Source organism: Gobius niger, assembly GCF_951799975.1.
Source record: "Gobius niger genome assembly, chromosome: 4".
NCBI lineage: Eukaryota > Metazoa > Chordata > Actinopteri > Gobiiformes > Gobiidae > Gobius > Gobius niger.
The window spans coordinates 18,692,583-18,710,289 of record NC_136855.1 but is presented as its reverse complement, the minus strand read 5'-3'; the positions used below and the strand labels follow the sequence as shown (position 1 = coordinate 18,710,289).

At 38.2% G+C, this 17,707-nt stretch overlaps 1 protein-coding gene across 2 annotated transcripts; it reads left to right on the top strand.

Moving 5' to 3' along the window:
* The first annotated feature begins 4,996 nt into the window (after window positions 1–4,996).
* Window positions 4,997–17,612, top strand: spi1b (Spi-1 proto-oncogene b). 2 transcript variants are annotated; one of them, XM_079554585.1, is made up of 6 exons: window positions 4,997–5,014; window positions 11,799–11,879; window positions 12,278–12,368; window positions 13,386–13,573; window positions 16,361–16,493; window positions 16,587–17,612. In XM_079554585.1, the coding sequence occupies exons 2-6, from the start codon at window positions 11,838–11,840 to the stop codon at window positions 16,889–16,891; spliced, it is 759 nt and encodes a 252-aa protein (XP_079410711.1). In that variant the 5' UTR covers window positions 4,997–5,014; window positions 11,799–11,837; the 3' UTR covers window positions 16,892–17,612. The 2 variants fall into 2 exon arrangements, with proteins under 2 accessions (XP_079410711.1, XP_079410710.1); XM_079554584.1 differs by having other exon boundaries at window positions 4,998–5,014; window positions 11,781–11,879.
* Window positions 17,613–17,707: the final 95 nt, after the last annotated feature.

The window sequence follows — 17,707 nt, the reverse complement described above, 5'->3', positions numbered from 1 at the left end:
CTTCTTATGCCTCGTAGGATGTTGTCATAGGCTGCCTTAGGACTCTGCAGAGGATGTCCCAGGACCCTAACTTAGGTGTATAATTACATAGTAAGTTAATAGTAAAAGGGGAAAGGGTACACTTAAACCACATAACCTTTACTGACCAACATGTAGCCGGAAATGTGTATTGATATTCCTCCTTGAACTCTGTTTTGTGCATTTCCTATAATTTAAGTAATTGTATTTTTTAGAGTAGTTTTTACTTCTATGAAGTAGTATTAACGTATCTGTACGTTTCTTTGAGCTACTCGTTTTACAGTGTGTAAATCTCTAAGTGACAAAACTTCATGTTGACACATAGAGGTAGCTTGTGTTTCATGTACTTTATTCTTCAGAGAATTAAAAAACAGGGGATATTTTCCAGGCATTTCCTTTAGAACTACCAGGGTTTTTACATAATTTCTTGTTTTGTTTCTCTTATATCGCTTGAGTAAACGACTACTTCTTCTTGAGTCAAAGTAAAGTGACTGTTACTTGATTATTTTTGTCAAGGTGATGGTGAAAGTATTGAACATTTATTTGTGGATTGTCCTTTTGTTTGCACTTTTTGGTCTGATGTACAGAACTACCTCACAAGAATAATTGGTGTTAGTATTACATTGACAAAAAATCATATTTTACTGACCTTTGATAATACCACCTTCGCTTCAGATGAAACATTTATAATAAATTTATTTATAATACTTGCAAAATATTATATCCACAAAATGAAATGGTGCGAAAAAATACCCTCATGGTTCCACTTTAAAGAATCTGATTTAAAAATGTATTTGGCCTCGCTTGAGAAAATGAATGTAAGTAATAAAAAACGAATTAAATCCATCACTCTTCTTGAAAAATACAATCTTATTGTGAATTAGCAGACCCCTGTGTTTTTGTTGTTTTGTCTTATAGATTGTTTATTTGAATATGAACATGTTTCATCTATGTGTAGGATGATTTTGCTTGAAAATTAGTAAGTTGTATAACTTTGCTCTGATGTAAAAAAAAAAAAAAAAACTATTTAGAACACGGTCTAAAGCTGGCGAAAGATGGTGTCGCGTCTGCTGCTGTCTTGTTGGATCTGTAAATGAAATATATATCCGTAAACCGTAAACAAACTACAAGCTATGAATAGCACATCATTGTCTTGCTGTCCCTCCTCGTTCCGTGATTGGTTCCCAAATCCATGCCAAGATTTCGGCCATGGTCCCCAGGCTGCTGTGAAGTTCGGAATAATTCGAGCGCACAGCAGCATGGGTATTCCCAGGCGAGGAGACCGTAGCACCAGGAGGAAACCTGGCTGGCTGCCTTCAGTGCTCCTCTGATCCTCTAAAATGGTGCACCTCCTCCTGGGTTTGTACCTGTTTCAGAGCGTGGTGTCCTGCACTGGTCAGCTCATTCCTCTTCCTCCTGTGTAGCTACCTCCGCTCCACAACAGTCTTTCACCATCTTCTGGGAAGAGCTTAGCAGTTAAAATGTTTAACTCTCCAGTTGAATTTTGTAGAAGTTCTAAACCTGAGTTACTCTTTGGGAAGACCACACAGTAGGGCATTACAGAAGTCGATACGACTGGTGATGAAAGCATCAGCAGAGAGAATGAGGCGGCCTCTGGCTATGTTCTTTAGGTGAAACCTACAGTATCTTAATGATATTCTTAATGTGTGGATTAAAGTCAGCTCAGAGTCAATAAACACCCAGGTTTTTTAAAGGATTAAAAGACAGTGACTGTAGTTTGGGTAAAGGTTTCTCCTTCTGTGGCTCAGGAGCGATGAATAAAGTCCTGGTTAAGATGGAGAAAGTTTTCTGCCATCCAGGATTAGATATTTAAAAGTTAATAAGTGTATCCATTGGCCCTGTGTCTATGTTGGCACGGAGATGTGCAGTACAATCATCAGCGAAACTGTGAAAGTTGACTCCATGTCTCCTAATGACACCGTCAAGAGGAAGCATATACAACTCTGGGGCGCCCCACATGTGATATAAACAGTGATGAATTTATATCACACAGATAAAATCCAACTCGTCAATTTGGTCAAAATCGTTGTAAACTCGAATGACAATGGAAATGGACATAGAACTAAATAAAACAAAGGCCAACTCAACTTCACACACTGCTTAAAACAATACCATGTAATAACTAGTGACATTTGTTTAAGTGAAATAGAGCCTCTCCACCAGGGGGTGCCTGCTACAGAGCTTTACCTCATATGGATGTCTTGGGCTTCTTCAGTTGGTTGATTGGTTGTGTTTATTTTGTCTGTTACTTTACTATTTAAAGAACAAAAACAGTTCTTCAGGTGGTACTCAAGGCCATCTGTAATTTTACACTTAATATTAATTAAAGATTAGTTGTGAATGTTTTATTAGAAATGTACATAAGTTAGACACTATTCTGGTTTAGATCCATCCAGTTTAGTGGTTTCGCTAAGGATAACTCTCCATCATTTTGACGGACAGCGTCGTAAAAAAAATCCGTCATGAGCTATTTTTATCCATCATGAATTAGCCTAATCTCTCATTATATGCATTTTTAAAAGTAATATACATAGGCTATATACTACCTATTATTTATGTTGGGGAAAAAATGTGAGATTTCAGGATAAATGGAGCTAAACAGTTTTGCAACAGAAAAATGTATAAACTTGTGCGTAAAGTCTCAGTCGAAGACACGACTTATTCAAAGCATCATCTGCTCGTCAATATCAAGGCTCATATTGATGAGCAGATGATGCTCATATGACATTAATACAAGTACAAATTGGAGCTTATTATTTGCATTATCTCAATTTTAATGCCACATTTAAGAAACAGTGGGAGAACAGGACAATATATACCTACAAGCACCACGTCTCTTCCCTCTGTCCTCTCTCCGTCCTTCATGTGTTTATCCAAATCCAAGCACTCTCTGCTCCAATGTGAGAACCACTGTGGCACTAAAAAGCTGTTTAGTTGCTGTGCGAAATGCAAAGCAAAACCACGCGGTGTTCCACAGTAGCTGTTTTTTAGAGAACGCTCAGACACAGAGCAGTGCTGTGTTTGGACTTTACTGTCAAAATGACGGACGGCCTTCAAAACTTTCCTTCAAAAGGTAAAATGATTCCGTAAATAATGGAGAATTTCCGGTTAATGAAACCTCTGGTTTAGACATATTAGGGCTCAGACCCTGGCAAAAGATTAATAATAATAAAAAGAACAATAAGCAATCAATCAGGGCAAATTGATTGGCAGAGGGAATGGTAGTGGAGATGAGGATGAGGTGGTGATTGAATGCTGGATGGTGAAGTTACAGATAAGTCTGCAGGTTGAATTCATGCTTATGCTTCGTGTTCAATTTAGGTGTATTTTAGACCATTTTCAGACGCAGTTCAGTCCAGATTTCATCTTGATCTATGCCTGGTGGTACTTGGAAGGTGAAATATTTTTGAGGTGAAACCTTTGTGAACCACTTAACAAAAAGAACTCAGGAAACATTATTCATTTTCATTCATTCCATTTATTCTTTTATTTCAGGCAATGGAACATAAATATAATGGCTCACAAAAAAGTTTTTTTCTATCTTTTTCAAAAATTTACATTATATGCACTTTTTTAATAAATATAAATGCGGTGAAAAATATTGAAGGCGATTTGTATTTCAAAAATAGTCACACCATGCTCATGACAAGTGTTTAGATGTAAAGCGTGATTCATTTTTGCTCTGACTCATCCTTGTCTCACTTGGGCAATACAGAAAAAGAGGAACTGGGCTTTTAGTGGGATAGGGGCCCTTTTATGGTGTGCAAATGTTGTATGGTTCCAAAAAAAACTTATTCTTATATCTGCTCCATGGCTTACACTACAATGTGATTTTGACAGTGCAGTTGCTGCAGTCTTACATGCATACCTATACATACCTCTATGTTTATGCATCTTCGTAAATGTACTATTTTGATCAAAAATGCACTATTCAATTGTCTAATAATGACAATGTGTTTTGTGGTTGTCAAAGTTATGGAGTCCTAAGAAAATGAGGAATCGGGAATAAGAAGTGAGAGGACAAGACGTCCCCTTAGCCTCGTTCAGTGACTGCTGCCCGTCATTGTGAAACACACGATGACCACCAAAACCCTCCGCTCACGTCAGTCAGGAAAGAGGCCAGGATTTTGAGCATGCAGACAGGATTTTGAACATCTATGTGAACAATTATTTTGATTTTACATTCATGACCAATATGCATTGCAAAAGTTTTGACGCTGAAGTTTCTCAAACAATACACTACATTTTTGTTGAATGCACTGTGTTTTAATGACCTTTACTCTTTCAGCACATGCTTTTTGCACAGCCAGGGCACCACTGTATGTTGACTTTGTGCTAGCTATCCTCAGTTTGGGTCATTTTTTCAAACAACTATATCTACTAAACTAATGCATTACTGCTGTTGTAGTGAGATAGGCGTGTTTAATTGTGTGGGTTAGGAGAAACCAAAATATAGAATTTTGTCACAAAATAAAAAAAAGTAAAAATGATCATGTTCAACATTTGTGGTATTTCCTTTGAGATACTTTATTATTATAAATACACCATATTAAAGGAAAACTGGCTCCACAGAAAGTGAAAGCTCTAAACCTGCAGAGGGAAATTCAAAGTCTGAAAATTATGTCTGTATTTGTTTCAAATGTATTGCAGTGTAATATAGTCATTTTATTACTGTGCTTAAAGCTCTTCAAATAGGAAGTTTTGGTCACCTTCTTGTTTTAATGGGGAAGGAAAAGAAGGAGAAGAAGCCTTATGGCACCAACCTAAATTGGTAGAATTAAGGAAGTTTTTAGTTCCCCTGTTAATTCAGAGATACATACAAAGGCTGAAAATTTCAACCACCTTTGACAATTGTCTTTGAGTAGAGCAACAGCTCCTGTGTGGATGTCCCAGCTCTTCATCGGCGCATTTAGACGGTAGGAGCGAAAGCCAAGTCATCTGTGACAGTGGGCGTTTCCTTCTTTCCAATGACTAGGTATAATATGTGACTTTTGTTTAGTAGCTGTAGAAGTATGCTTTAGACCACTTTTTAGGTTATAAATGAAATGTTTGTTTAGACATCAAAAGTGAGGAATTGACAAAAAATGTATGCATTAGTGTCCTGTTTGTTGACGTATCAAGATTAATTGCTTTAAACCGGTGGTGCAAACCGTTAACTTATCATAGCAGGCCGAGACCCAAACAAAAATATTTTACAGTTTGACAATGTAACAGAATGTAATATCAAAATACAGTATTCCCCTCACAGTCTATTCAAGCATTGACAAGACCTACTTTTGGATTCCCAAGCGACCAGTTGAGAACCGCTGTTGGAAACTGAATGGGAGCAGAAAGTTAGTCTATTATTGTGCATGGTTTCTTGTTTTATATTTTTTAACTGTTTAAGTGTAGGCATTTGAATTAATGTCATCTGTACTGTTAGATTGGCAATAATTGTTATATTTTGAGGGTGGTTTCTTTTATAAAAACTGACACAAGTTGCTCAACCACCTCATGAGAAATGTTTAGAGCAATGATTTCGAAATGTGCGCGCTGCCGCAGGACTCACAAAGTGTGGACATCACTGCAGTCTCTCTGGTCAAACTGATGTTGTGCAGAGGACGGGTGCAAGACTTCCTGTTGCGACGCCGCCTGTATCCTGTTTTCCACAGTCAGTGGTCATGCGTGTCACTCTCCTCCTCGCAGCCCTGTGGGCACCACCTCGTGACCCTGAGCTGTCGCCGCGGCAACACCAGACATAGGGACACTCCAGTCTGGAAACAAGTGACTGTCAGCAAATATGGTTTAAAATTATGATCTGAAAACAGCTGTGTGTAGCACCGAACGTATAGTGGAAAAGAACAAAATGACTTCTGTAACAGTGTAATGTACAGCCAAAATACAGTAGAAGTAAAAAGAAGTGACGCAGATAGAGTATAACAAATAATACTTGAAGAATAATACTTTGCTACATAACTGCTTGTAGTGTTGATATAATAAGACTGGTAAAATTATATGCATAAAATATAAGCAATAAGAAAAGGATATAAATCTAAATTCACTTTAATTAAACTTTCATGATGATGAATGAAGCTTTTGGTTACTCTTTCTACTCACAGTAGAAAGAGTAACCAAAAACTCAAGTACAAGTACTACAAAATAGAAGAGCTGTAGAAGTGTACTGCCCCTTCTAAAAGTTACTCAAGTACATGCATGAGATTAAATGTAACCGATTACTGCCTGCTGCTGCAAACTAATGTTGTTACAAGAATTTCAAAAACAATATTATACCTTAATAATGTTAATGAACTCTAGTCTAGACTTTTACTGTATATTATTATCCACTAAGAGGATAGGACAATATTCAACATAACTAGATCAATGCGGTCATTATGAAAGGATTTGTGAGAGGCACATTTTGTTTCACGACCTATTTAATTCATAGACAATAGTGGTTAATAGGCTATACGACAGAAGACAATAAAGTACCTTATCAAATGATTATCAAGATAATAGTTAAAGCAGTACTAAGTAACATGTTAACCCGAATAAATCGTTTCCGTAGTCCCTCTGGGGGTAATAATAGTGTTAATAGGATGATGATGAATAATAATAATAATAATAATAATAATAATAATGGGTTACACTCGTATTGCGCTTTTCCAGCCTGTGTTACCAAGGTTCTCAAAGCGCCACACTGTAGACATTATTCATTCATGCCATACTTGGTGCTGGTAAGCTACAATTGTAGACTGACAGAAGCGAAGCTGCCAATCTGCACCACCGGCCTCTCCGACCACCACTAACCACTCACCCGCACTCTACATTTATCCTGGCCTATTGTGCATGTTTTTAGTGGTGGGGAAACCCAGTACTTAGAGGAAACCTATGCAGACATGGGGAGAACGAGACAGAAAGGGTTATCGGACCTTCTGACCACCGTAAGTCAAACACTGGTGGACATACTGATCTGATGATAAAATACAGAACTAGTGTTGAGCAGCGCACTGACACCTCTGGGCAGCTCTGGGTTGAAGCCAGAGTGGGCAGAGGGTGCGTGACTGTGGGTGTTGGTTATAGCTTCACAGATACGGATCTTGCGACTGCATTCAGACCAAAAACTGTCAAAAGCAGCTACACCCTGAGGCCGTGCAAACCCAAAAGCAGCCATTGGTCACAGCAGCTACTGCATTTTACACATATGTCACTTCACAGGGACATTTAATTATAAGCATTCATGTTGTGAAATGTGTTTTGTTTAACACCCAACATTTTCCGTTGTGTAGACATGTTGAACTTTTGCAGTGAGTTTAGGAAGTCTTTTGAGTCGTTTAATCTGTTTTGTAAAGTAAACATATTTTAGATAGAATAGGACAATCAGGGACTGGAGTTAAAACTTTGCCGGATACACAGTATACACTGAATATTGGGAGTCTCAAAACGTAAGCTATTTTACAACAACAAAAAATAGCTCGAAGCTACTTATGCTTTGATACTTAAGTAACTATTCGACATGTCCCTGAACAGTTAGTAGCAAAGACGATATTTCAACAGAAAATAAAAAAATGTACATTTTTCATGGATGTTGGATGGATGGAAGTGAAAATGCATCTAAAATGTGAGATGATGCATTGGAATTGTTTTGCAATTGCTGCATTTGACTCCACAAGTTCATGGAGACATTTTAGAAATACAAAGAATGGAGAGCAACAGGATGGAGACCTCTATTGTTACATACAATTAAAGGGATATTTCAGGATTTTTGACATAGGGCCTCATTTCCTAATTATCCAGAGTGTTGTTGATTTCTGGAGAGATATATATTTTTATTTCATATTTGAGTAGTTTAGTGGTGCTAAGCTAGTGCTAGGCTAGCACATGTCTATGGTAACTAGTAGCCTGCATTAAAAACAGTCTGACACAAGCACGGTGAATCTGAGGCAAATCACTTATACTTACCAGACTACCAATATGTTTGTGTTGACTGATTTAAAAAAAAATACATATATAACCATTTTGCATTTAAAAGAACTTATATTTGAGCAGCATCAGCTTCCTGGTTGTAAGCTACGCAGCGGTGGAGTGATCTGCTCGGTTACCGGATCTACAGTAGTTTGTTCACCTGCGGCCGGCATTACTACACGTGGAATTCACAAAGGAGCTTTGTACAAATCAGACATGGCAACGTTTGGTGGACTAGCCGATGATTTTGAAGAGGATTTTCATGCAGGCTACTAGTTACCAAAGACATGCGCTAGCCTAGCACTAGCCTGGCACCACTAAACTCTTCAAATATAAGGACTGCATGGATTAAAAAATATATATATCACCAGAAATCAGCAACACTCTGGATAACTAGGAAATGAGGCCCTATGTCAAAAATCCTGAAATATCCTTTAAAATCAATCTATTGGACCAAAGGCAATTTAGATTTTAACCAGGTTTGGTTATGTTCAGTGGGCAGTATAACGTCTTTGCAAACACCAAAATATCCTGTCTCCTATAGTTTAGACCTCAACAAACATCTTTCCAAAATTGTGCAGCACTAGTCCAGTCCTTGTTTTAGAATAATGCTTCCACTGCGTTTCGACGTAGTCTTGACGGGTTAAGTTTAGTGTTGGTTGAGAAAAATCCCAGTTTGGTCGCTGCGTGTCATCATTCTACACTCACTGAAATATAGAGATGCATCTGTCCAGATACCAACCAATGCCAGAGCAGAGACGTAAAACAAACATGATCACAAACAGATTCAAATATCCTCAGTTATTATGATCATTAATGTTACAGGGCTGGAAGTGACGGTGAAGTCTCGATTTGAGCAACATTTCATTAAAAAAAAACTTTAAAAACTATTTACAGTAAACAGATATAATAAACTGACACATTTTCCATGATATATCCATGAACTTACAGTTGGAAAAGCTTGAGTTTGGACATTGCAACAAATCATTACAATACAGAAGTTGTGACTGACAAAAGACAAATATAAACACTTGGAAAATCCATGTGATCTTTTGTAATGCTGTTGTTTTTGCGATGGTGAAATGTCTGCAGACTACACACACGTGAGCCTTTCTGTATAGGCTACATTTATTTTTGCAATGTTGTTTGCTTGATATAAACTGTATTTGATTATTTAAAAGTGTTGGGCCAGACGGGAGGACCTACTGTGGAATATTTCAAACTCAAGTTATGTTTCATCTGAGCAATATCAGCAAACAGGATTATTTCTGAATCTACACACCAACCAGTATGAAACGAGAAAGCAAATATGTAGGACAGCCAAAATTAAACATCTGGTGATAAGTCAAAGTCTATCAATAATACCAACATATCTAATGTCTCAGCTTTTATTCTCTTTATCAGCAGACACCATCCAACTGCTGTGATGGACACACAAGTCCGGGCCACAAGTAAAACATCCATTTCAGTCCAGCTTCAGGGAACTGAATCTGAAAGGCAGGTCATCACTTCCCTTTTTCATCAATAGGTCACAGTTTCTGGTGATTTTTTTCACTGAGCAAATTATTGTCAACTATGGCAGAAACAAGATGGTTACACAATACAAGTATTCAGAAATATTAGATAAGACAAACCAGTGCTGGACTTTTTATATCCCTTTCTTTAAATGCTGCATGTTGAAATGTTTCCAGCTGATAATGGTCATTTCTTATTTTGGAAACCCACATTTATCTATAGGCATCAAAAATATGAAAATATATGCATATCAATTCATATATTCAATAGAGGCTTTGTTTTAAATATTGTCTGACGAAACAGCACCAGGAGGTATTGACCAAAACAAATGAAGTAGAGATTAAGCAAAAGTGTAGCTATACATTTTGATTTTTAAAAACTCCTTCTAAGTCGTGCAGTTCTAACTATACACAAAAACCTTGTACCTTGTATAGAGATCAGGATAGTGTTGTCACGCCACTTCAAATTTCCGATAGTAAATGAATGGGATTTTTAAAATGTCCATTTCAATTTAGCATTTAGCATTCAAACTAACTGATAAAGAGGCAATCATGTCTGCCTACTGCTCCTGACAGTTTGCCCCAGCAGCCTTGACACATTACCCTACGATGACCAATTAAAAAACAACAACTTTAACCTTAAGTATTCTGGTGGTAGATATATTCACCAGTAGCGCCTTAGGAAAGGAGTTGTTCTCGTTTACTCCAGTGGTTCTCAACCTTTTGGCGCTGCAACCCCCATTTTAACAGTTAAGGAGGTTTGTGACCCCCGCTCGGGTCACACTGTGAGAAATAGAAATAGTAACCTACATAATTCTTAAAAAACAAATGCTACAATAAAATATCAGATTATATGCTAATGAAAATATGGCTAGTCATGGCTCAGTCAGGTTGAGAACCACTGGTCTACTGTGTGGTTTATGACATAGGATCTGTGTAAAAGTAATAAACCAGTACTTCATCATGACCACTGTCAGACTGTACAATTCTACTGTATAGTTTTTCACATGCGCAATATTAGCTTCCTGTCTGTTCAGTGCTATACCTACATGTCACTTTAACATGATCTTCCAGCACTTGTGTAAATATGTTTCTACTTTTGATATAAACTGTATCATACCTTTGCATTTTGTTCTAATATTGTATTTCTTGCTTGTATTGTTATTTTGAATGCATTCACACTTTTCTATTTGCACTTATCTGCACTTTTGAGTATTAAGACACTGCAGATGAAAAGGGAATAAAAATGACATTTCGAGATATCATTGTGAAACGTTTGCTTCAGATTAGAGCTGCAATAAATAATAAAACCCGACACAACAACAATAAAGGCTACTCAACTTTAAGTCTCAACTAAGATATCTTTAAACAGTTGCTGAACTGTGATGGCAAAATGCATGAAGAAACCTCACCGTTTTGCAAGAACACATGCTTTATCATCAGCACGTAGAGATGCTGCCGGTGAATCAGTATCTTCCCTGTTTGATAACCAGGAGCACCACATCGCACTCATCTGACAACACTGATACTGAGCGCTCCATCTTATCTTACAGCTGTTTGCCACCGATACAGTCAATTTGGCCAGTTCGACAGCTTTCTGTAGTACCCTATGGAAAGTACCAGTAATACAAGTTAACATTTGATTTAGCAAACAGCAATGACTCTGGCTGTGTCTTGTCTTTGAGCGCACTGTATCACTTCATCCACTTTCTTGAGCCGTTTGAGCTGTAATTCCCCCCCCCCCAAAAACGTATTAATGACATGTGTACCATAACTATAGCAAATGCTTTATATTTGTCCAAGAAGTTTTGATGGTAAGAAATAATTAAAATACAGTAACAGCTGAAGAAATAAAACAGTGCTGCAACTAAAAGGGCATGATGCTTTTTATTTTACTGAATTAAAGGCCCCCCCTCTATCAGCCTTTTAAGTGGGGGGGTTGTACTCAGTGCTGATTGGCTGGCAGAGGATGGCCCAGCAGTAAGACCCTGATAAAGGTTTGATCAATGACCAAAAGCCTTTAGCAGACACACTTCAACGTTCCCACCCACTCAAATTTACAGAAGTCATAGGTTCCCCTGTTCATTCGCCAGTCCAGCGTTGGCCCTCAATTATTCCACTTGTTTGAAGCACAGCTAATAGACCCGTGAGTTTGAGTGAAAGAAGTCAGTAGTGGATTCAGACAGAGACTTTTTTTTTTTTTTTTTTTTTTGGGGTTGACGTTGACTGAGAGGAAATTTTGAAATATTGTGCAATGGTGCCGCAAAAGTTTTGAAACGTTTTTAGATCGTTTTGCCACAAAAGAGCAGCTTGACAGTCGGGTTGCCGGATCAAAGATCTCCAATGTTGCATCCCTACAGAATGGAGAGCTACCTTATCCCCCCCGTAAGTACAATAACAAATATTCAAATTACTACTATTGCCTCTGCATTGAAAACTTTAATAATATTGCGTAGTTTTGCACTTCCACTCTTCTGCTGTACAAATGTGCCTAACCTAATCTGCATTTGGCTTAAAGATTGATTGTCTCTGCCAGAAACGGCTTTATATACTATGTAGCAGGCAGGGGAGACATGAAATTGAAACTCAACTTACTACAGAGTTTGGGTTTCAAAACGGTCACCCCTAGACCTGGCGATCCGCACGACTTTTGAGACGTGAAAAAAAGGTTGAAAGCCGTATGTATTTTTGGCAGTGACATACGGGCAAAACCAAAATAAATATAGTTGTTTTATGGCATAGTGTTAATAGTATAGTATTAATGTGCATGTTGTTGTTTTTAGCCCTCAGAAGAGATGTATGACCCAGAAATCTACAGACACCAAATGGCTGAATATTACAACCCATATGTGCTTGAGACAGATATCCAGTCAGGTGAGTTTAACGTTTTTTTTTTTTTTTTTTTAACATCTTTTATGGTGACAAAAGCCCATTTTCAGACACCAACTATTTCTATATTCGTAGTTGGTTACTGGTAAATTCTCCATGCCTCATTTCGATCTTTAAATACACTGCGGCGTGATGTTGATAGCATCTTTTCAATATTAAAGCGCACGCAGCTTAAGCCCACACACGGCTGTACAGGGAGCACAGGAAACAGATGCCATTTGTTTCGGCCGCCGAAAGACGCTCTGGGCAAAGATCTCTCCCCAAGGGTTTATTTTTGATACAAGAAAGGTGCTTTACTTTCTCTTGTAATCAACGGCTTTGCATACTAAACTAGAAGCCCTTGACGTTGGAGAATGCAGTGGTACTGTATATGTGAGAGACGGTGTCAGTCATGTGGGCAAAACGCGCTTATCTTTTACAGTGCCGACTGAAATAATGATTCTGATTTAAAGCAAGAAAAAAAAGTTTGTAGCACTCAAGTTTACAGCACAGTAATAGAATGGAAATGGCGTGGCACCTGAAAATGTAATAACATGATAATTGGGGTAGTTACATGGAAACAGAACAAAAACGACTGCTAACTTTAGCCTTAACTCGAAACCAGTATAAAGACTGTCAATTCCCAGGAAAGATTATACTTTTCTTTGTAACAATGTGGAAACAGAGTTGCAAAATGCATTATCATTTGTCATCAACGGCTACCATGTTATTATTGTGCTGTAAAATGAAGTGCAACCCGTTACTGTTACATTTTAATATTTTTTGCAGTGTGTTAGCAAACAGGAAAGAACTTCATGCTGAGCTCAGTGTTGCTCTGTGGTGACAGGGCAGATGCTTGTTCTGTGACATGGATGACTTAAGCACAAGTCAGAGTCGCAGTCAGCTAAAATGCAAAGGAGTCTTGAGTGGAGAATTCAAACCTAACGCAATCAATTAAAGTCGACAGTTGATTTGCAGGTCCTCTAAGTGCAAACAATGATATCGATGTTGTATTGTGTCCAGATCACTGGGAGTACCACCCTCCCGTTCATGCGGTGGAGTTTGAAAACCTCCCGGAGACCAATTTCACGGAGTTACAGAGCGTCCAGTCCCTCCACACGACCCTCATCCGACACGACAGCTTACGCTACGACCCCGAAAACCTGCTGGACCCCAATCTGGGAGCACACCCCCATGTCTTACAGCAACCAGTGAGTATGGAGTGAAAGATAGAGCGAGATAAATGTTTGGTCACTATTACAAAATTATTGCTAGCAATGATCACCATAAGCTTACACGCCTTCCACTATTATAAGGGCTGATAATAAGCACAAAGCACACATCCAAGTTCACATACAGATATTTTAGTGTTTGATTCTCAAGTGAAATACCTTTAACAGTGTGGTTCTAAAGGGGGTTGTGCGATAAATTTGGGGGGGTCATCAGATCCTATGGGAGGCAAATCTGTCTCTGAGTCAAAGGAAAATGACACAGCGGTTGTTATATGGGGGTTGCAACTAAAAAAAGTTGAGAACCACTGCTTTAACACATGGGCCCTGATGCCAGCGCGTCACCTGTTGTAAAGGTGTGTGAAAACATGTCTTTCGTCAGAACTTCCGGGGCCAAAGCTGGAAGATTCCTGTCTTGATTCCTCTCACAAGCAATTGTGGGGTGGTTTTAATGTTGACTGAGGTTTAGAAGCCACATCAGTGTATTTTTATATAACCTTGACATGATGAGAAGAGACAAATATGAAGATTTTAAGATGATCATAGGCAAAACTTTAAGTAATATAATATCGCATAATACTGGCAACACTAAGGCTGAATATTTTTTTTTTTACAAAACAACAAATTATTCTGATGAATAAAGACTTGCAATCTGCATTTTTTATAAGGATATTGTACGTTTTGTAAATGCATTGTCCCTTTAAATAAATGAATAAATACAAATACAATACAAAATGTTCATTGAGGTCTAGACTAAAAACTGATGGAGTCCTGACATTGTTTGAAAAACATTCAGGTGACCACTTAACACTTACAAATACAGGTGTGTCTCTAACACGTTCATGTCTAATGCCCGAAACGTTACATATATTTATGGGGTAAGAAACAATTAAAACAATTGGGAGCTTTCACTGCTGCGCAGACCCTCACTTTAATCTCTGAAAAACATATTCTACCAAAAGAATTGCAGCCCTTGTGACCTGCAAATTGTGACTTTAACAGAGGTTAATTGTGTTGAGAACCACTCAACACAATTAAGCTAGTTATGTTTGAGACACAACGTGTTACAGTCCTCAGGGAGCACGAATGCAACATCAAGCCCTGAATCCTCCATACTCTCTCTGTGTTTACTATTTCTTTTACATAATGCTCACAACATAGTGAGTTTAGTCGTGTAGCAGTACAGCTGCATTTATAGAAAGCGCCCATACAACGTGCAAAAACCACTCACACTGAAATTCAAGTGTTTCCACTAATAAAGTGTTGCCCACCCAGGCATACAGCGACCACACATCGCAGCCCAAGCAGAAACATGCAACTGTTACTGTAAGAGGGTAAATTTAGTTCAACCCCCACACACTGCGATCAACTGCCACTCATACTGTTAAAACCCCACTCTATACGTTCACTTAGGATAGATGCATTTTGTTAACATATATAAGCTTTTGACGTCTGCAAAGCCGTCAACAGTCAATTCAAGTTACCCAGTGTGAAAACATGGGGGGAAAAAACTGTTATGAGTCATGTTTCATCTGCGTCTTAAATAGCTTCTCCATGGAAACAGACGTTCTCGGTATTGCGCTCGAGCGTTGGTTAATCCAAAGTGATATTTTCGATCAAAACTAATTTACTGGTCACCTAAACTGAGGTTATTTGAACTTCTGGAAGAAAGATGGTGCAGTGAATTGTTCATTATTTTTCTGCAAATATATGACTGAAATAACATGTCTGCATTAGACTCGAGATAAAGGCCTTTTCTTCGTGACCGACCACGCTTTAGAATATGTTTTGGTACAAAGGTAGAAAAAGAACATAAGACACAATGTATTAAGTGCCATGTCTGTGAACATATGAATGATCAGGGTCTTTAGCCTCTTAGCCCAGAGCGCATTTTCTCCAGTTTGGCTATACCCAAATCTAAAAGCTTCAAAACCGTGACAAAAGCAGAACAAAAATGTGACGAAAACGTCAAAAGAGCCCCGAAATACCAACAAAAAGGTGACAAATATGTCATGAATAATGTGATGAAAAAGCAACAAAAGAACGACAAAATAGTGATCAAAATGCCACGAAAGAGTCACAACAATGTGACAAAAGAGTGATGATGCAAAAAGTCCCCAAAAAAAAAAGATGGCAACTCCCTACAGTTCAACAATGCAAGGAGAAAGATCCATTTAGATGTTTTGTAGCTTTCAAATGAGGCATTACACTGGCTTAGTGGCTGTAATCTCCAGTCAAGAAGGTTTTAGATTTGGGTAAAGCCAAACTGGATAAAATGCACTTTGTGAAGGTGGGGGGTTAGAGCTTAATGGATAGGTAAAATGCCAAATTAAAGTGCAGTTGACAGGTTTTCAGTTTTAAAAGTTAAAGCAGTACTAAGTAACTCATGCCCCTAGAGGCCATAAGCGCCACTGCAGGTGTCGTAGCATGCATCCAATTACACAATGGAGATAATTTTTTATCTGTAAATACTGTTCAAGTGGCGCTAGCCCACAGTTAGCTTTGCCTGTTAGCTTCTTAGTGATTCCATTAGTGTGTATTGGTGACTCAAACCCAGAGGCAGCAAAGTTGCAATTGACCCCCCCAATCATCCCATTAACACTTGTATTACCCCCAGAGGGACTACGAAAAGGATTTATTAAGTTAAACAAGTTACTTAGTCCTGTTTTAACCTCTTTTTATGTGACATACTGTGGCCAAAAGTCAAAATAGGGAGAAACAGGTGATTCTTTCCTCACAATTATGTTAACAACGCTTTGTGGGTTACAGATCGCCTACTATTCTCGGACGGTGTATCCGCAAGTGTCTCAGCGCAGCTCTGACGATGAAGACCACAGAACTCTCGAGGTGTCTGATGAAGAGAGTCTGAGAGACCGACTGCCCTACCTTCCTGGAGAACTCGGTACGGGACAAGGGTCAACAGCGGGGGCTGGCTTTGGATTAGCTGAAACAAACACACTGCTGAATTTGACCGATATCATTCTTTTCATTCAAGGCAACAAAAAGAAGATCCGCCTCTACCAGTTCCTCTTGGACCTGTTGAGAAATGGCGACATGAAGGACAGTATCTGGTGGGTGGACCGGGACAAAGGCACGTTCCAGTTTTCGTCCAAACACAAAGAGGCCCTCGCGAACCGCTGGGGCATCCAGAAGGGCAACCGCAAAAAAATGACCTATCAGAAAATGGCGCGGGCTTTGCGTAACTACGGTAAAACAGGAGAGGTGAAGAAGATCAAGAAGAAGCTGACGTATCAGTTCAGTGATGAGGTGTTGGGAAAGAGTCATCTGGACAGGAAGTAGACAGTATCACGCAGCAACACAAAGTTCTATTAAAGTTATAATGACTTCAATTCAGAATATTAATGTTATTTCAGTGGTTTTGATCAATTTAGAAATATTTATTTATTAGGCCAAACTATCTGTCTTGTCTATATTTCTGACCTGTTTCAAGAAAATGAATTTTTCTGATCTTTATCTAGATTGTGGGCAATATTGAAAATTGAATATCTCATTAATGTTACATGGAAACACTGTAATGTTTACACATAAGAAAATGGGCAAGTGAAAGTGCTACTCAAGGAGATATCACTTTACAGTACACAATACTATATCAAAAAAGGTGCAGAAATAACACTTTAAACTCTTTATTACCAGCTGAGTTAGTTTATGCAACAGTTTGTTGTTGTTTTTTGTAAATGAAAAGCCTAACCCTTTATGCAATGTGTTATGTGTAGAAAGGGGAGCCCTGGTCTTAGAGGGGATGAGTTGCTCACATCTAATCTACTGTAGATTAGAATTTAACCCATCGAAAGTGCTAAAAAAAATAACAATTTGTTCAGCATTATGTAAATAGAAAAATAATGTACAGCTCCATTAAATGCCAATGCCTCTTTTTAAGTATAACATTTTCATAACATTATGGAAATCTTCTGTAGTACAATTTTAAGCGAAAGCTTTGCACTGGCTCTGTGTGCCAGAGATGTGTAAAATATTATGACTGTAAATAAAAGTTAGTATGGGCTGTGCGTTGAATTCAATTGTTTGCATAATGTTTATGAATTATGCCATTTCAGTCAAATGTTTTGTAAACCCAAAATCAACATTTGTTGAATCATT